The sequence below is a fragment of the Colias croceus genome, chromosome 28, assembly GCF_905220415.1.
Source record: "Colias croceus chromosome 28, ilColCroc2.1".
NCBI classification, from domain to species: Eukaryota; Metazoa; Arthropoda; class Insecta; order Lepidoptera; family Pieridae; genus Colias; species Colias croceus.
Genome location: NC_059564.1, coordinates 305,652 through 326,973, shown reverse-complemented (window position 1 = coordinate 326,973; position 21,322 = coordinate 305,652). Strand labels below are relative to the sequence as shown.

Here is a 21,322-nt window from a genome sequence, read left to right as displayed (position 1 = left end):
AGCCAACTCATCGGGTTTTACGTCTAAAAATCAACTTCATATAAATAAAAACTTAATCAAGGAACTACGGGACAGAAAGAGCCGCGAAAAAAATGTAATTTTTGCTGGTTTCCCAGAATTGACATTTTATAACTCAGAGGAGAGGAAATCTAAAGACAACTACGAAATTTTAAAAATTACCTCACTAATAAGTTCAGACCTACCGAAGCCAGTAAAAATATATAATTATAAATAAGCTTAAAAACTTACTTCAAACTGTAGTACAGGTCTTGATGGTATTACTACAAAAGCAATTAAATGCATCAAAGAAAAATTAAATCATACCTTAAGCGACTGTTTTAACCAAGCCATAATTCAAAGACGTTTTCCGGACTCGTTAAAAATAGCGAAGGTAACTCCTATCTATAAGAGTGGCTCAAAATTTGAACCTGGTGACTATAGGCCAATTTCGGTTTTGCCAGTATTGTCAAAAATATTGGAGAAGATTTTACACACGAGATTAGAAAAATATTTAGACTCATTTAATTTTATTTCAGTGCGTCAATACGGATTTAAGCCAAAAAGTAACACTCTGTCAGCGACTATGGACCTAACTATTTAAATGAAACAGAACATTGACACAAACAATATAGTTTTGGGAGTGTTTATTGACCTACAAAAGGCCTTCGATACCGTTTCTCACGAACTTTTAATAAAGAAATTAACATCCATTAACATTAATGGTAAAGCACTAGATATGCTGAAATCATATTTAAAAAATCGATAAATATTTCACAAATAGTTAAAATAGATAACCACGATAGCATTCCCTTACCAATTACATGTGGCATACATTGTTCGATTCTAGGCCCATTGCTTTTTTTAATTTATATTAATAATTTACAAGATTTAAAGCTAAATGGTCACCTTTGACGACGCGGTTGGCGCAGTGGTAAAGTAACTGCCTACTGAGCCGACGGTCCCGGGTTCGATCCCCGGTCAGGGCAAATATTTGTGTGATGAACTCAATTATTTGTTCTTGGGTCTGGGTGTTATTATCTATATATGTATTTATTAAATATTATATTTATCGTCGCCTAGTACCCACAACACAAGCCTTAATTGAGCTTACTGTGGGACTAGGTCGATTTGTGTAATAATGTCCTATAATATTTATTTATTTATTTATTTATAACACTTTATGCGGATGACACTTGTCTGTTTTATTTTGTTCCCTCTATACATGACATGATAGCGCAAGCACAAAATGAATTAAATATAAATGGTTTCAATGCAATCTCCTAAAAATAAATATATCTAAATTCAAAGCTCATAACAAAATTATTCCGCCATACGCTCCATTTAAAATTAACGGTGTTGTATTAGAACATAAAACCCACGAGAAATAACCTAGATTTGCGAATCGGCAGCTCTCTGAAATAGAATTATCACATCGACCATCTAAAAAATAAATTATCAGCACTTCTTAGATCTCTGCGTAATATTACTTCTTGCATACCCCATAAATTACGCCACACCATCTACAACACGTTAGCAAAGCCGCACCTAATGTATTTAATAGAAGTCTGGGGGAGTGCTTACAAAAATAAATTAGCGCCACTCCAAATTTTACAAAATAAAATCATTAAATCATCTTAAACTATCCTTTTTTAACTTCTACAAATAAAATCTACGACGACACTAAAATAATGAATTTAAAACAATTATACTTTTATAATACGTGTATGTTCATCCGCAAAGCGCTACATAAAAACATAAATACAAATATTATAATCTCAACATCAAATCGCCACTATCCTAATAGACGAGCTAGCTATCTTGCCCTCCCGAAGATCCGAACAAATTATGGAAGGCGAACGGCAACATACGTTTCTATAACGGAAATAAATGTCTTTAAACCTTCAAATGGCTAAGGCCGCAAGCGACCAATGGCTGAGCTCGGTGGGCTCTGATTGGCTCATTTGAATCGGATCAACAAGAGCTTAAACGCAAAAAAGGTGGATTTGTATAAAAAGCACGTAATTATTATTATTACTGATGGTTACACTTGTGGCTCCGTTCGGATCCACATACGGACGGTGGTGTGGCAATGGATCCACAAATACCAACCGGATCAACAAGTGAAAACGGATCAAATAATTACTAACTATATGGCACGTTTGATCAACATAGTGCCCATGGAGATATCTATATATATATATATATATATATATAAAAGAAAGTAGTGTATGTTCCAACACTTATAACTCGAGATCTGCTGAACCAACTTTCATGGTTTTAGATTTGTTGGATTTGTCTCCGTCCAGAATAGCAGAAAAAATCATAAAAACAACAAAAACTAGACGAATAAATATTTCCCAAAAATTTTGATTTTCGTACATGTCGATTATTAGTTGTCAATCCAGTCAAATACGGAAAATAATGTTTGACATTCATGCGTTCAATAGTAATACTATACTTGTCAAATATGCATGGGAAATGTATGGGAAATACTCCTGAAATAAATCAATTTTATTTTTATTTTTATTTATTTTATTTTATTAAATAGGGATGCTCCCTTACTCACCAAGTCCAGTAGTATACGTAATGATTGGACTAAAAGGCCCCAGCCCCTTGCTGTTCCGCGCCTGTATCTTGAAGCTATACGTGGTCCGGGCCCTGAGCCGGTCCACGCGGGCCCTGCTCCTGTCGCCCACGACCGCGACCGCGGTCCATTCTTCCGCAGCCCCGGTCGTTGGACGTTGGATTGCGTACATTATTACGTAGCCTGTGAAAAATGAGTTTGACTTAAATGAAATGTGATATTTTTAATGTTTTAGGGAGTGGAAAATTAGATTTGTGTCCCGTTTTGATATTTTTAAGTAATTGTAATATTGTATTATTTGTAAGTGTATTGTTTATATGAATAAAAGGATGTTGACTTTGAGTTTGGGTTTTATTTTAATTTTCGAGGTTTTGACTAAAATACACTCACACAAACGTGTACGTGTGCATGCATGCGTAGTGTACACACATACGATATTGTCAAAAAAGAGTGCATTTTACAATTTTGCCTTAAATTTTCATGGAATGTATGTAGGTGACTTTTAATATTGTGTAAATCCATACTAATATTATAAATGCGAAAGTAACTCTGTCTGTCTGTCTGTTACTCAATCACGCCTAAACTACTGAACCAATTTTCATGAAATTTGGTATGGAGATATTTTGATACTCGAGAAAGGACATAGGCTACTTTTTATCCCGGGAAAATGACGCAATCCCAGAAATCACACGGGAACGGGAACTATGCGGGTTTTTCTTTGACTGCGCGGGCGAAGCCGCGGGCGGAAACCTAGTGTAATATATAAATAAAGGGTTCGAAACCAACCGGAAACCTTCCAAAATGAAATTTTGGCGCAATACGTTACCAAAACTGACAAAAATGCTCCCAAAACCTTTGTAGACTTCCTAAAACGCTGTAAAACTTTTGCATCTCACCAGTAATCAAGTAAAAACCTGTCAAAACCCACCAAAAGCTCCCCCCCCCCCACTCACCAGTAATCCTGCCATTGGGTCTAGCGGGTGGAGTCCACGCCAGGTCAGCAGCACGAGCGGCCGGAGCAGCGGGAGATGCACGCAACTCACGCGGAGCTGACCCGGGGGCGGCCTCTAGTGTCGTGTTGCTGGCCAGCATGGACCATGCGGATTCGCGACCGCCTTAAATGGGGGAAATAACCCATTTCTCACATGTACACAAGTATAGGCAGAAGAAAAAATGTGTGCGTATACTAGTGTACACACGTAAGAAGTGAAACTTCTTTATGACCTTATTTTTTCAAAAAATAATTTACTATATGCAACTTTACAGAAATACGTCGAATCACGCGTGGCAGGGATAAGAAAAAGATGGCGCGTAACGGAAAATGTCACGCGTAACGAAAAAATGTCACACTAATTTTTTTCCAACCCCGATAAAGAAGTTTCACTTCAAAAATCCATCATTTAAAATAGTATAGAACGTACTTAAAATACAAAAAGTAACAAACTTCGAACAGAAATTTCATACATTATTCAAGATAATCGCTTTTGGACAGTAAGTTCTGTTAGAATTCTGTCAAATAAACAAAATTTATATAAAAAAAACCTATAAAAAAGAGCGTGTGTTCCAAGTACACGTGTAAGAGGTAAAACTTCTATGGCAAGATTCAATGTCAATGATACCAACTGTAGTTTCACTTCAATAAAAAAAAAGAATAGAAATTACATTCTTTTAAGTAAATTTTGAAAATGATTTATTCATTTATTTCTTAGTCCAGGTATTTAAAACAGCTTTTACAGTATTCCATGTTTTAGATATTTATTGCAACTGTTTTATGTATTAGTTACAACTTTTACAGCGTTGAGACACAATTTTTCTCACAATATACCCATCAAATTATAATTTAATAGAAATATAATGTACAATAATACATAAGGGACAGAAAAAAACATTCTATGCTATTCAAAATTCCTAACATTTATTATCAAAAATATTAATCTAAAATCCTCACCTTTAATAAGTTTAACAGCGAACTCATAAGTAGTGTATGGTCTCAAGTCATCCAACATACAGTTCAAATCGGTCACGTTGTATGTACGCACACGACCGCCGGCCGACCAGCGCACTACGTACCGACGTCCGTCTGTTGCTAACTAAAAGATAAAAGATAAAGAAAGACTGTTAAACTTATGGAAAAAAAAGATAAGAGAAACATTCATTTATCATGTACTAGCTTACCGCCCGCGGCTTCGCCCGCTTTGTCTAAAACCTAATAAATTATATACTAAAACCTTCCTCTTGAATCACTCTATCTTTTAAAAAAACCGCATCAAAATCCGTTGCGTAGTTTTAAAGATTTAAGCATACAAAGGGACATAGGGACAGAGAAAGCGACTTTGTTTTATACTATGTAGTGATAATTTTAGCAATGTTAAAATTATAGAAAGAGATAAAAAACCATTAATAAAATAAGGTAATAGTATATGGTCTGTAATTCATAATTTATTATCTGAAGTAAGCAGTCAGAATACACAGTTTTTGAGTAAATGTGTATTTTTTTTTTTCAACCTTACAAAACATTTTTTTGTGATTTTTTGTGATTGAGATTATAATTTATAAGGATTATTACAACATATTTTTGACGTGATAACGTCTTTAAAATCGTTTTAGTCGGGTGACATGTTCAGAAACTTGTGTCACACCAAAACCTCACGAGCGCGATCGCAGGTATAACGAGAGAGAGACGGACCGATCTCCCGTCTCATCTCATCATAAGACGTTATCACGTAAAGTACCCGTCACGAGAAGCTATAAATTATGTAAACAAACATCTTTTACTAAGTAAACATTTTATACTGCGAGATAATAATAAATTGACCATATTCAATCGACATGAAATATAGACGGGTTATATGAAAGTAACAACCTATTTAATTTAGTCGGATCATATTTTAACGACGCAAAGCGCTATCGTTTGTGTTTCTTGGTACCGGAACGCGTCCGTCGCAGGGATTGTGAACTATCGGGACGCCATTTTGAAATAAACGCATCATTCGAGTTTCGAATGCGTACGAGTTTGTTTCATTGCTTTGCATATATCGCGGATCTGGTTGTTATTGTTAATTTTGTTATTGTTTCGTTATCACTTTTTTATTGTTGTTACTTTAATTGTTGCGTTAATTTTATTTGTTATTACGTATAATGGAGCCAGTAGCCAGTACATCTAAGGAAATAAATTCGCCACGAAAAAAACGTCAAAAGGTGCGTAATACAATTTATCTAAAATATATAATAAGTAAAAAGAAAGAGTTGTTTGTTCAAACGCGCTAATCTTTGGAAACTTAAGGTTAATATTAGAAGTAGGTTTTAAATTGTGAAGTAATTGGTTAGGTTAATTGGTATACCTGGAGATATAGCTTGAGCTTCGTGTGACAAGTGACTACCGGTGATTTTTACAGGTGACGAGCTTTACGGTTAATGAGAAAAATATGGTGATCAACGTATTCATTCATTTTTTTTGTTGGTCCAAATGTTGTGAACTCCTGAACACTTGTTTACAAAATTTATAGCTTCTCATGACGGTTACTTTAAACATCTCGATCGTAAACCTACTTTACAAACAATCAATTTTTTTACAATAATAGGTATACTTAGTATATTACCTGTCCTTTGGGTAATGTTGGATCTGTCCAATAAACAACTGCAGTCGTACCACTCAGCATTATAACCTGAAAAAAAGTTAGGAACATTATATGTTAAGATGATATTCTTGAATTAAAAGAAAATCCCACTAGATACTCTTGGCATATGACATTAAACATCACACACCATGAGTAAAAAATTAGTACAGAGACAAAGGATCTTAACGCAGAATTCTTACCTATTTTGTTAGGGTTACAAATTAAATAAAAAATATTTATTTTAATTCTTTTTATGATTGTATAATTTGACTGACCGGTTGGCTTGGTTGGTAGTGACCCTGCCTTCCAAGCCTCAGGTTGTGGGTTCGATTCCCACCCAGGGCAAAAATTTGTGATGATTTATCAGCCATCTGGTTTCCATAACACAAGCGGTAGCTTAGTATGGGATCAGATCGTGCTTTTTGTGAAAATTGTTCTGAAATATTTATTTATTTATTTTATTTAGTGGAATCGATTTGGGCGTTTGTATGAAGCTTAGCTATGTACTATTTTTCTCATATTGTGACCTCCCCCCACTTGCCTTCAACCCCACCGGCGGTATCAGTGGTGGGGTATCATTATCCTCAGTCTCCTCCGGATCATCGGCATCAGCCTCGTCCGGTTCGTCCGGCTCGTCGTCCGGAGACGTAGTGCGTGTGCGCACGGTCGCGTATACAGCGGGACCAAGGCCAAGGGCGTTGCTAGCGCGCAGGGATATTACGTATTCGGAGTTCGATTCTGGAAAATTGTTAAAAAAATAAAAATAGGTAACAAAAATCAAACATAACGTCTAAAATTTTCATTGAATTGACTAATGAATATTCTTCTGTGCTAAATATGTGTACAGTGCCACAAACGTAACTGACCCGGTGACGGTGTCACTGATGTTGATTTTAGTGTTACCGCTAAATAGTATTTCCCCGGATGCAAGGGATAAAAATAATGTCATTGCCAATGGTGTAAATAAACATTAATAAGTAACTTTTTATTTATACAAGATATTCTATATGAAAAGTCTGTGAAAATGGCGGCACGTAGTTCCAGTTTTTGCCACCGGGTCAGTAAAGTTTGTGGCACTGTAAATATAGATTTTTCCAATGCGGCTTATTATATGACAGAGTTATTGAAAAAGCATTTTACACACTGTAAAATGCTTTTGTTCCTGCCAAGAAGCTTATATCCTCTAATACACTGGAGATTGCACTATGACCATTAACTTGAAACAAGAAACTATGACATTCAATGACGTCAGTCATGTTATTTGTCTCTTTCTGTCGAGTGACCACGCTGGTTTGTAAATTCAGGATTTTTCAAAATAGAAAAAACTAAAAATCATGGTCTATAAATAATAACGACATATATTTTTAACAGTATTTATATTATAATATTATGGTTATACTTTATAGGTAGGTACATACAATTTTAATTGGTATAGAATGATAGTTATAAATAACTTTTGGCTACAAAGCTTGGATATGAACCGATATATAGCATTAACATCCTTTGTAAATAGAGGAAAGTTGTGTTTTGCATCAGATGCTGTTTACCAAATTGTTAGCTACTCAGATCTTCTTTTTAAACGCGTTGCTTCGACGGGTCAATTTCAAGCCAGAATCATCAAAGAAAAACTGTTTATAGCAGTCTTGCACAAATTTCAGCTAACTTTACAAAGTTTATTTTTCAAAAGGTATTTTTTTCTGGGTCGTAATCCTCAGTAACCTTGATGGGCACATATATTTCTTTTTATTTTACTTTTTGGAAAGCTGAAATACGTAAAACAAAAAAATATGAGGTAAGTTAAAAAAGTATAAATTTCAATGTAAAAACGAACAATCTTATAACTACATGTGAGTGCAATACCGATGTCGTGTGTTGTTTCATTACTAGTAACAATCTTTAAAATGGTGTTCTAAATTTTCATCATAATATTGTTATTACAATATATTCTCTTCGCTATCCATAAAAACTCGTCATCATGGTTACCTTACTTGTTAAATCTGTTTATTGAAAACTTGTTGAAAAATGATAAAGTATTAGGGAAATAACAAATTTAACATGACTGCTTACTAAAATGATGCTAAATTAGACAATTTTTGCCATTGAAATGATTCTAAACAGGTAAATGCAGGAGTATTGAGGAATATTGTAAATAACGTAAATATACACTTGCCTGTGAAATTCTATGCCAGAATTTGGTGTCCAAACACTTCTGCAATTTTGCACAATACAATGCATTCTTTATATTCGGAAAATATTCATTAAATAAGCAACAATATTAACTTAAATATTCGAAGCGACGCAATTTTTTTGACACACATGCCATATTGACAAAGTGAGAGTTGCTACAATTTTATTATGGTGACTACCCATAATCAGGGAGTATCGCTTTTTAATAATTGGTTCAGATACTTAGTTTATTTAGCATAAATAATAATTGTCTCATCCAACAATGCTTCTGAATGACGTTGTTGGCAATTTATCAACAAACTCATGTACAAAAACTAACCTTTTGCACAGAATATTACAGCATACATAGTAGCCTTGGGAAAACTTCGTATTAACAGTGGCAATACCAAGTTAGATGTGAAAGTGATAAAAAACATGAACTGGGCAATATTTTCTTGTTACACGTCAATGTTCATACTGAAATCTCCAGTGTATTAGATATAAGCTTCTTGGTTCCTGCCAACCAAGTAATATAATTAACAAATAAATACATCATTGAAGTTGATTTGTCGTTGTGACGTCATTTGACGTATTTAAAAGTCCCATAACTTCATCATTTTTTAAGATATTTGATATCTTCTTTCACACATTAGTTTAATTTCACAATTTTTTACATTTTTGTCTGTCTGTCTGTCCTTACCCAACCCGCGTATCACATAGCTAGTCCTGTGCAGGGGCAGCTCGCGCGAGTGCTCGTCGGGCACGCCGAGCCCCCAGCCGAGCCACCAGCCCCGCGCCGTGCCCCCCGAGCTGGTCGACCCCCACCATACTGATATCCAGTCGCGGCCTGCGCGAGCTGGGAAACGAAATAGAAAGAAATGAGACATTATAATCTACATATTATTCTAATAGATAAATAGCACGAGCTGGAGTTATAGAAAAAGAAAAAGAAACTGGTAAATGAAATAAAATTATAATAGATTTTCTTATAATTTTTGTTTTAACAAAGGCATTTGATTCTGTTCATCATGACATAAGTACGAAAAGTAAGAAAACGAATTATATATAGTATAAATAGAAGTATTTGCCATCACTCCATAAAGAATTACTTATCATATTATAATATGTAACCGTGTTTAAAAATATCAAATATAAAATACGGCATTTATATCGTCTTATAAGAATACATGTGGTGTGCCACAAGGATGCGTGTTAGGACCTTTACTATTCCTAGTTTACATTAATGATTTACCAAACGTGACGAATAATTATTGTGCATTATTCGCTGGCGATACATGTTTGATGATCAAAAATATACCTATTGACTATAATATGACAATGTCATGTAATCTGTCTTGTAAGTTATGTAATCTATACTAATATTATAAAGAAGAAAACTTTGTTTGTTTGTAATGAATAGGCTCATAAACTACTGGACCGATTTTAAAAATTCTTTCACCATTCGAAAGCTACATTATCCACGAGTAATATAGGCTAGGTTTAATCCAGGAAATCCCACGGGAACGGGAACCATGCGGGTTTTTCTTTAAAACGCGGGCGAAGCCGCATGCGGAAAGCTAGTAAGTAATAAATGTATGGCTAGTTTCACAGCTCGCAATACCTAACATTTTTCAATAAAAATCTCAGCAAGCTCTACTAATGTAGGGGAAACTTGCCTAATTCGTACCACTTAAGGAGAACCTCAAAAATTTTGGAAATGAACAATGATACACAGTTATTTATATTAAGTAATTATAATTTCACTAATGTTCTATTAGTATTTCAACAAAAAATAACATATATCTTATAAACTTCTGAGAAATAAACAATTTTCAAAAACTTAAAAAAAGTACGATTTAAGACCATTCATCTTAAATCGTACTAGTATATTCTTAAATCGTACTTTGGGATCCTATCATTGGTTTACAGTCTTAAAAATCACAATCTTAATAATCTTCTCCTCTTTTTCTTAATTTTAATGTACCTAGATTAATTCTTATTAATACAGCGGATGGTCTTTGCCAAATCCTGACAGTCATCGCAGTAATAACATTTTGTTTTTTTAGTTATCCCTGCACATAGCTCATGTAGGTAATTGTGAAGTATGGGTAGGTACCCATACTTCACAATTACCGCATTTAATCATGTTTTCTTTAACGTCTTCTTGACATATTTTGCAATACCAACTGTCATTTTCATCTTGTTCTTGTTTCTTTTTCTTGTTTCCTTTTTGAGGTGTTTTCGTTCGTTCGTACAGGTACGTTTTAAGAAGTTGCTGCGAGTACGAAATAGGCACAAGTATCAAAAGAATTTCAAATTTGCCGCAAAAAAAACTGTCAACGAACAAGCCGGCTTTACTATGTGAAATATATTCACAAATATACGCATAAATATAAAATAAACAGTTAAACAACTTATGAACGGTATACTTGGAAGACAGTTCTTGTGAAGTGTGCGAAAAAATTACTCAAAAAGTAAGAAAAAACTTACTTGATAAATATTTTAGTCGGGAGCAACGTAACAGGTATTTATTTGTCACATGGCAACATGGCCGACTATTATTGACATTTTATGCCACCAGAGGCGCTGGTAACTATTACCCAAGCCGAGATATAGACGAGGTACGATTTAAGCGCAGGTACGAATTATGCAAGTTTACCCTACATCTGATTTCAACAGGCAATCTATCAATGTATGACAACTGACCCGTGAGCGGCGGCGGTAGAGCCGGTACAGCGGTATCCGCGCGGGGCGTGCCCGCCGTCGTGGCGCTCACCCACTCGCTGAACGGGCCCGAGCCGTTCGCGTTCAGTGCGCATATGCGGATCTGGGGATATAGTCGTTTATAGTAAGAGCGTGTGTCAGAAGTGAAACTTCTTTAGTTCTAAGATAGTGCGCATATTCGGATCTAGAATATTGTATATTCGTGTTAATATTATCAGGAACCACAAAAATGACATAAGAGAAACTTTAGTAACATACAGAAAATAATTGTATAAGCAAAATCATATAATGCCGCTTAATTTCAAAAGGTCATATCTTAACAGAATTTAAAACAATATTAATTATAGTATCAATAATAACCTCAAAATTTAATCATCATCATGAAATGACGACATGCATAATCGTCTCATGCATGGCGTAATGCATACATCCACAACATGCATCCTTGCATGCCACAAGGATGCATGGTGGAACCTTTACTGTTTCTAGTTTATATTGATGATATATTAAACGTGATGACTTAAAATTAGCTGATACATGTTGACCATTCCAGAAAATACCTACGTAATAAACAGAAACAAATAATCGTCTCATGAGGTTCCAAGTAAAATTTATAGAAGTAACAGCAGTAATACTAGAAATAACTAGAGATATGACAAAACAAATTAATATTTATATTATTTTGAATTCAAAAATATCCATTACATTATCACAAGATATTATTCCAGGTCAATTCGCAAGTAAATCTAACCTGATAAGTAGCCGACGGTTCCAAATTAGTCAAATCAGCTCGTCTAGCATCAGCAGGCGTGGTTAATGAATCAGCTCGTCTTCTGTTTGCCCCACTTGCCCCATTTGCCCCACTCCCACTAGTTTGTGCCCCACCACTTATAAGGCGATAGCGTATTTTGTACCCTGTGAGGGGACCACCGTGAGTCCGTGCGGGTGGCGCTTCCCAACGGACTTGGATTGACTGAAAATGAAATAGAATAAAAATAATACTAATATTATTAAAAATGCGAAAGTTTGTGAGAATGGATGTTTGTTACTCTTTCACACAAATACTACTAAACCGATTACAATGAAATTTGGTATGTAGGTAGCTGAATATCCAGAATAAGACATAGGCTACTTTTCATCTCGGAAATTTCCCAGGAATGGGAAATATGCGGGGTTTTCATTAAAAAAGCGGGCGGAAATAAATGTGGACATAAGCAACTAGACTCACAGTTATTAAAAGGTCGTCAAAATATGTTAAAGTGAAATTTTATAAAGTATTCAATGAATTTAACACCTTATTTCATTGCAATAACGATAAAAGTTCATTGAATATGCAGCAAAACTCTGCCTAATAAGTATAGGCAGAGTTTTGCTTCCGACAATTCTTGAGAGTGATTATGAGTCTAATTGTTTAATGTAAATCAATAACGAAGAGTTATTTTTATTTTTTGCAGTTTGAACAGTAATGAGTGTGTGTGTATTTGTCCTGTGTTCGCTCAACTGTGTGTGTGTACACGCGGGATCTATTAGTGTGTAATGTGTTTGTATATGTCCTGTGTTCGCTCTACTGTATGTGATCGCACAACTGTGTGTGCATGTGTACCGGCAAACTTGCCACGTTCTTCAGCTGTGTTTTTACTTCTAACGCCTGTAAATTGTGATGAATTCAATTAATTATAATTTTGTATGGGAAGCAAAAAAAGGGGTAAAATTAAGGGGCAACAATTATTGTGAGTACTTATCTTTCAACTACAAATACATAGTACATCAAGTTTAACAGTTTTTTTTAATTCCTAGATCATTTAATAGTATATTTTTAAGCTCGTACATTTATTGGTCCTTCGAGCCATATACGTGCACTCACAGTATTACGTGTTTTGTATGTGTGCACTCACAGTATTACGTGTTGTGTGTGTGCACTCACAGTATTACGTGTTTTGCATGTGTGCACTCACAGTATTACGTGTTGTGTGTGTACTCACAGTATTACGTGTTGTGTGTGTACTCACAGTATTACGTGTTGTGCATGTGTGCACTCACAGTATTACGTGTTGTGCATGTGTGCACTCACAGTATTACGTGTTGTGCATGTGTGCACTCACAGTATTACGTGTTGTGTGTGTGTACTCACAGTATTACGTGTTGTGTGCATGTGTGCACTCACAGTATTACGTGTTGTGTACATGTGTGCACTCACAGTATTACGTGTTGTGTGTTTGTGTGTGTGTGTTTGTGTGTGTGTACTCACAGTATGCGAAGCAGACAGCGCGGTAACATTCCTCGGCGGTGCAGCTGGCGGTGCAGCCGGTGTGCGCACGGGGCGCTCCTGCGAGGCTCCCCCCCCCGCGGCCGCGACCCGCACGCGGTACCGCCCGCCCGCGCGCAGCCCGCTCACCGTGCACCCGCTCGGTGAGCACCACTCGCTCTGTTCGCGACCGCTTTCCGTCTGGTTCAACGGAACCGACGATATAGTACCAACTTTTTAAAGTGAAACTTTTATTACATCGTCTCAAACTTTTTGGTCTGTGTAGCGCATGTCGTACGATAATTATCGTACAAATACGATAATTATCGTAAGTTTCACTTTTACCGTGGTTTCATAAAACCACACAAGGTTTTTTTTTGTATGTACCCTCATTAGGATTAAAAACTAACAATAGAAAAAGAGTGTGTGTACTTATGTACACGCGTTAGAAGTTATACTTCTTTGGCGTATGGAAAAAATACTAGAATATACAACTTGAACATAATTATCAATTTTCATACCACCTAGAACTAACTTTAACTTTAACGTTCAACGGAACGGACGATATAGTACTAACTATTTAAGCTATTGCATAGCTTCTATCGCGGGCCTTGAGAGCGGGAACCGAATCCAGAAATTCCGTAACGAAAAAACCTCATGCTCCCCACTCCGACGGGCGGAGGTGTGGCTTGAAGGCATGCTATACAATAGCTTTACCGCGGCAGTCCCCGAGTGTCACACGTCTTTTTTTTGTATGTACCCTCATTTGGAGAAAAACTAACAATAGAAAACATATGTTTGTGGGCTGGCAAAAACTTGAATAAGTTTATGATTGCATCATTAATGTAAATTATAACTACAAATAACCCTCCACCACTTTCGAAAACATCGTACTACTTAAACAACGTAGTTACGCATCCACCCCAACCCTCTGTGTTAGGTTGAGCAATAGCCTTCCGCTGGCCTCAGCAAGACCACCGGAGAGTTCTTGCAATTTAACATAAGCATTCCACATAATGGAAAACATTCGTTTCGCAATAAGGTATCGCTTGTATCATTGCATGTAATTCTGGCATTAACATTTGTGACTCCAAATCGTCCACTTGTTATAGTTAAGTAATTAAATAAGTTTAATTTTAATTTTATTTCTTTTTTTTAAAAAAGTCAAATCGCTCCCGCAAAGTTTAACTGGCGCAGCCGGTAGGATAGCCACATAAGGTCTGCATGTCTAGAGGTCTTCAAAATTAGCCCTAGAACATTGCTATAAAGGCCGTGCTATCCTAAAAGAACCGAAAAATAAATTTGTTAAACGACCACGACGAGGACATGGGATCGACGATCGGTTGGTGAGTAAAACTTTTTGCCATCCTTTCTGATATATTCCTATATCCTTTTCACGAGAGTGTAATTTTGACTTTTAACTATTTTTTTACTGTTATTTTGGGATTGAACGTCTCTCACTATAACGGATCTGGTTTTAATATGAAATTCTATTAAATCAGTAAATTAGTTATAACTTATACAATAAGGAATATCGTATTTAATTCTAAGAATTGTCTTGCATAAAACTCTGCACAGACTAATTAGCTATAGAGTGTAACTTAAATAAAAGTTTTACATAAGAAAAGTAAATGAATTTTTGCATAAAGAAATATTAATATTAATTGATTTAAATGATCTCAAAATTGATCGTAATTCAATTAATAAATTTTATATTTTATATGTGATAATTATACCTTACTTCAAGTTTTAATTTTTATAGTAAGTGGTAACATATAATTTTTTTATTGTGCTATATTTAAATTTTTATTATATTGTGTTTTAAATTGATTTCTGTGTGTGTGTGATTTTTATAATTCGAAATTATTGTAATTGGTTAAAGACTTCAGAACTTTAATTACTCTGTACTTATTTAACATGGAAAGCGTAAACGTAATAACAATTCCGAGTGATATGTTAAAACTTATTCCTCTTTTTGGTGGAGACAAAAGAATTTTGAATCTATTCTTTCGAAAATGTGAATATATAATTAATAAATTTAGAGGGCATGAAGAACAGAATATTTACGTTTTACATGCCATAACTAGTAGATTAATAGGCGATGCCGCCGCGTTATTATCCGAGCGCGAAGACATTAATACTTGGCCCGCTTTAAAGGAATTACTAGAACAGCATTTTGGTGATCCGCGTAGTGAGGATTGCATAAAAATCTCTCTCGAGTCCTGTAAAATTAAATCCGGCGAAAGTTACCTTGAATTTTGTAATAGGATACAGAATATTCGATCATTATTAATATCGAAGGTAAATTTATCGGTAGATATGGAAATTAAACGCGCGAAAATTGCGATTTATAATCATACAGCCCTGAACGTTTTCTTATATAATTTGCCCGAAAGCATGGTGCGTATTGTTAGACTGAAATCACCTAGTACATTGGAACAGGCTTTAGAAATCGTTTTAGAAGAAGTTAATTTTCACGAGCAATACCAATCTCGCAATCGTATCCATAGTAATACAACGGTGCCGAAACAAACGCCTAACGTTACGGTGCCTCAATTTTTACAAAATAATCCTCAACAAAGATCTAATTTTGGGATACCAAATGTACCTCAAAATGCACAGCAGGCAAAATTTGGTTTTAAATTTACACCTCAACAACCGTTTAATAAAAACCCACAGTTCGGGTATAGGCCAACATTTAATCAAAACCCAAAATTTGGTTATAGGCCTCCTCAAACTTTTGGTATGACGCCACAGAATTTCGGTCAAAGACCTCCTCAAAATAACCACTTTGAGTCTACTGACGTTTCCATGAGGACGGCACCCCCTCGACCACAAAATATAACTCAGCCAGGTTTTAGAGTGAACGAAACCGACTTACATAATGACAATAATTATTACTATGACTACAATCCTTACCACTATACGAATTACTATAGCTATAATCCTTACGACTATACGAATTACTATGGATGTAATCCTTACGATACGAATTACGAATACGATGAGAATGAGATTTATACACCCACTGACGATACCCAAGACATTAATGTGCATCCGTCTGATGAAGAAAATTTTCGAACGAAAGCCTCTACAAAGAAAAAATCATAGAGTTAAATTGCAATCCAAGTCTGAAATTGCCACACATTTATATTCCTGAAAATAATTCCAAATTTATGATTGATACTGGGAAACAAAATTTAAACGCGGACGCTTTATCTAAAATTAGGGTTAACGCTACGCATTCCGATAACGAAAACGAATCTATGGTTGTTAATATAGGCGATAGAGACAATAGGCCAAGAACGCGTAACGACTCTAGTACAATTACTATATCAGAACGCGATTCTAGTGAAACGATATCTATTCCCGACTCTGAAACTCTATCGGCGCTGAGTTCTCCTAGAACATGTGACTACCCAGTCAGGTCAGCATCTATAACGTCGAAATCTGATACAGTTCATTCAGCTAATATAGTAGAATCGTCCGGTATACCTATATTACATGAAGCAATAGATACAAAACCAAATCAAATTTTAGTATATACGTGGTTTAAGAACGAAATGCAAGTTCACGACCTTTCACGTGAAAACCAAAAGGTTTTAGAAGTTTTCTTGCCTACTAATAACCCGGATCTAGTAAAACAATTTTTAAAAGAGTATATTAAACCAAAAGTTAAGTATTTCATTTATTTCGAAGATGATGAACATCGCAAACAGTTCACTAGCATTGTCATAGAATTATTTAGAAAGGATACAGTATTGCTATTTGAATGTACGGAGCGTGTAGTTTTTATAGAAGATGAGAAGGAACAAAAGGCTATTATAATAAAACACCATCAAGGCAAAACGTGTCACCGCGGTATTAAAGAGACTCTAGCAAGTATACGTAGAAATTATTTTTGGCACAATATGCAGGAAACTATTTCAGCCCTTATTAATGCTTGTGAAACGTGTTCTAAAATGAAGTATGATCGTAATCCCTTTAAACCTATTTTACAATTAACTCAAACACAAGACGCGCCGTTCCAAGAAATATTTATTGATATTTTTCAGATAGAAGGAAATTATTACTTAACTATTATCGATGCATTTAGTAAGTTAGGTCAAGCCATTCCAATAGACAATAGATCAACGGCAGAAGTAGTGCGTGCACTCATGAAGTATTTTTAGTTTTACGGCACTCCTAGAAAGATTAGTTCAGATCCCGGTAGTGAATTTAATAATGAGCTAATGAAAGAATTTTTGAATTTACATAAAATTGAGCTTCATATCGGCTCACCTAATAATCCTAATTCAATGGGATTAATTGAGCGTTTACATTCGACCATTAGTGAAATTTATAGATGTGCGAAATACGAAGAGAAATGCACGGATGCAGCATCAGTAATGATGTATTCAATTATTGCCTATAATAGTTCAATTCATTCAGTTACGGGCTTAACCCCTTTTGAAGTCGTATTTGGTCACACGGATTCAGGTAGCTTATTTAACGCTGATTTCGAGCATTATTATATACAGCAATTGGTTAAGGACCATGCAAAACGTTTAAAGATTCTATATAAACATTTAGCAGAGAAAATGATCGAAACTAAGCAAAAGGCAAAAGATAGGAGAGGTGGTGAAGATCCAATCAGTCTCCCATCAGGAAAAATTATATTTGCGAAAGACGTTAATAAGCGAAAAAGCAAGGATAAGCCGCGATTCCATAAAGCTAAGGTTATAGGACAAGGTTCAAGGAACGTTATACCGATAGAGATTGGTAAAAGGAAGACTAAGGTCCCTATTAAAAATGTAAAACGCCCTCCGCGTTGTGGTGTTGGCTGATAGTGATGAGGTCCGCGCTGGCACTTCAACTACAACCTCTTAAACATAACCGGAAATTTAGACTATAGTGACGCAATGAGATACGATAAACTTACACCTAAACTTGAAAACGATCAAACTATCATTAGAAATAAAATTACTTTAATATCTAAAATCCTCTATAGTTTTATCAATTCTACTGAAGTCTTAAATCAAAATTCTAATATATTAGATAAGCGTTTAAAAATTGTAGAATCTATGATTAAGGATAATCATTGGGTTTATACTACTTATGTTGTAAGCCTTTTAAATTTATTTGTAAGTAACTTTCGTACTATTTTTATAAAATTAGGGGAAGTAGAGACTGCTCTAGCATTTAGTAAAGTATCCATACTACATCAAAGCATAATTAATTCTACAGAGTTGTTGCAACATTTAGTTCTTATATATCAAACTGAAAATTTAGTGTTTAAAGCGAGTGAGGCAAATTTAGTAAGACTAGAAGAAACTATTAATGTTAAATCGTATATTAAACAAAACCAGATTACGTTCATAATGGAGGTTCCAATTACAGATAATTATACTTATAACTATTACAAATTATACTCTTTACCTATATACCATGCATCCGATAGTAAAACCGTTTCCATTTTTCCTAAATATCCTTACCTGTTGGCAAAGGGGATGAAATACTTACCGATCGTAAAACCGTGCCGATCGCTCGCTGCTGGAGAACAATTTCTATGCGATGAACGAAATCAAACGCCTTATCCTGAAACTACTTGCATAGAACAACTGCTTAAATTTGAAGGAAACCCAATGCACTGCGAACAACAGCTAATCAATATAGAGAATGTGAGAATTCAAAGAATCACATCTATAAGTTGGATACTTTTCTCAAAATACAGAAATACTCTGACTCAAATTTGCAATGGTGATGTCAGCAAATATCCTGTCGTGGGCACATACATAATGACCATCGACGAACCATGTAGCATCGAGATCCAGAATATAACGATTCGCCCTGACCAAGTAATCACTGAGAATGATCCTGTAGAACCAACAAAAATTATAGTTTTGCCGCAATTACCTGCGAATAGAACTCCAATATTATCCAGTACACGTGCACTCAATATGCGAGGAATCAACTTGGACGAAGTTAAATATATGTCAACGATATTAAAGCAATCAGTGTTCAGTGATAGTGAAATGGTTAACAGTGAAAGAAACTTTAGATTCAGTGCTACTTTAGGCTATACGTCTCTATTTTTAATCTTTGTACTTGTAATTCTATTTTTACTTTACTTACTTCGTTATAAGATATTAAATGTAATGTGTCTGCGAAATCATCGGATAGTTATTAAAAATGAACAAACCGATAATTTCGCACTTAAGGAGGGAGGAGTTACGCATCCACCCCAACCCTCTGTGTTAGGTTGAGCAATAGCCTTCCGCTGGCCTCAGCAAGACCACCGGAGAGTTCTTGCAATTTAACATAAGCATTCCACATAATGGAAAACATTCGTTTCGCAATAAGGTATCGCTTGTATCATTGCATGTAATTCTGGCATTAACATTTGTGACTCCAAATCGTCCACTTGTTATAGTTAAGTAATTAAATAAGTTTAATTTTAATTTTATTTCTTTTTTTTAAAAAAGTCAAATCGCTCCCGCAAAGTTTAACTACGTACGTTAAAAGTAAACAATACTTCTTGAAGTACGATGTCATCATAAAACAACTGCATTTCTCAATCTTACTTTTCAAGAACATTGCACAACTCAATAACTTATTAATTTTATTAAAAAGACAAGCCACAATTTGCTGCTCGAAACATCCTTATAGTCATTATTAATTATTATAAATTAGAAATATAAGTGGTCACATTACAGTGCCTTGAAGTACCCCATATTCATTGCTTTCCTTTTTCGATTGGTTGTTTTATTTTTATTTGCTTTTCATAGTACGACATAATATTCTGTTATATTTTCTATATAAATAGAAAACATTCACTCATTTACTTTTAGATTGAATTATAATGTTGTGATACATCCTGTCACAAGCTTTTGGCATGTCAAAAATATAGTATTTGTATAAAATAACACTTATTACGGTTTGAACAAAAAGCACCAACTCACCTCAGTGTAATAAACCGCGTATTTAGTTGGTGGAGTTGCCGCGTCCACCGGCGGTGACCAACTCACTTTCACTGAGTGGGGCCCCGTGGCCTCAACCCGCACGTCCACGGGGGGCCCGTAGAGAAGTTCTTCAGCTGGTGTTTTTACTTCCAACGGCTATAAATTATGTAATGATTTAAGTTTTCTGTACGTCATAATCGTAAAATCAGTGTTATTGGTGGAAGGATTGTCACTGTGCGTGTAATAAAAAGTGACATTATGAACAGTGTCCGAATGTTTATTAAATACCCCCTTGTTATTCAAATACAAATTAAGCAAATTAAGCTTAACAGTATTACATTCATTTGAAACAATCACTAAGTGCTCAAACATTGTTTGGTCCTTCAAGCCGGATCTAAACCTAGCTCGTTGTAGAAATAATCCTGTAAAGTGCTAAATGTATAATGTGACATATTAATATCGAATTTCATTTTATTAAACGTTTTATTAAATATGGAATAGTGTATATTTTGTTACCACTACCACCCATATTGCAGTTTAAAATTATCTCCCACACACCTTTCTTTCACACATACCCCTGTTTTTCCTATCTTATCAAACAAATAAAATGAATTTTCATTTATTTATATATTTTATTATCTCCAACTCACCTCAGTAGCCGGAGACACAGCATTTTCCGTGTACGCTCGTGCCGTAAATTCGTACTGTGTGTCCGGTTGTAGCGACGGTATGTTCATCTCGTGGCGAGTGCCCGCGCCGCGGGATACACGCTCACTGAAATATTGTAAGAGAAATTTAAGTTTCGACGGGTATAAAACTTGAATTAAACGTGAATTTTTATATTTACTAGACGCTTCAAAAAAATCTAGCTTTCTAATGGTGACTTTCAATATCGGCTTTGTTCTTTAAAGTTTTTATTTATACTACAATTTTAAAAATTAAAAACACACTGTACTTAAAATTATTCGATCATGAACAGCTAACAGTAGTTAAAAAACTTCAACCAGGACAATGATGAAATATGTGATATAGTAAAAATAGTCAT

General features: G+C 35.1%; 1 protein-coding gene across 1 annotated transcript in view; it reads right to left on the bottom strand.

The window, feature by feature from the left end:
- The window catches only part of LOC123703987 (neogenin), a 94,037-nt gene that overhangs the window by 9,385 nt on the left and 63,330 nt on the right, over nucleotides 1-21,322 (bottom strand). Inside the window, exons 12-22 of the mRNA XM_045652214.1 lie at nucleotides 20,928-21,051; nucleotides 20,278-20,433; nucleotides 13,340-13,537; nucleotides 11,843-12,064; nucleotides 11,074-11,194; nucleotides 9,068-9,223; nucleotides 6,743-6,939; nucleotides 6,184-6,249; nucleotides 4,533-4,674; nucleotides 3,538-3,699; nucleotides 2,567-2,767 (exon numbers count right to left, since the gene is read on the bottom strand). Of these exons, the coding sequence (XP_045508170.1) occupies nucleotides 2,567-2,767; nucleotides 3,538-3,699; nucleotides 4,533-4,674; nucleotides 6,184-6,249; nucleotides 6,743-6,939; nucleotides 9,068-9,223; nucleotides 11,074-11,194; nucleotides 11,843-12,064; nucleotides 13,340-13,537; nucleotides 20,278-20,433; nucleotides 20,928-21,051 (1,745 nt within the window). The remainder of the gene's footprint in view (nucleotides 1-2,566; nucleotides 2,768-3,537; nucleotides 3,700-4,532; nucleotides 4,675-6,183; nucleotides 6,250-6,742; nucleotides 6,940-9,067; nucleotides 9,224-11,073; nucleotides 11,195-11,842; nucleotides 12,065-13,339; nucleotides 13,538-20,277; nucleotides 20,434-20,927; nucleotides 21,052-21,322) is intronic.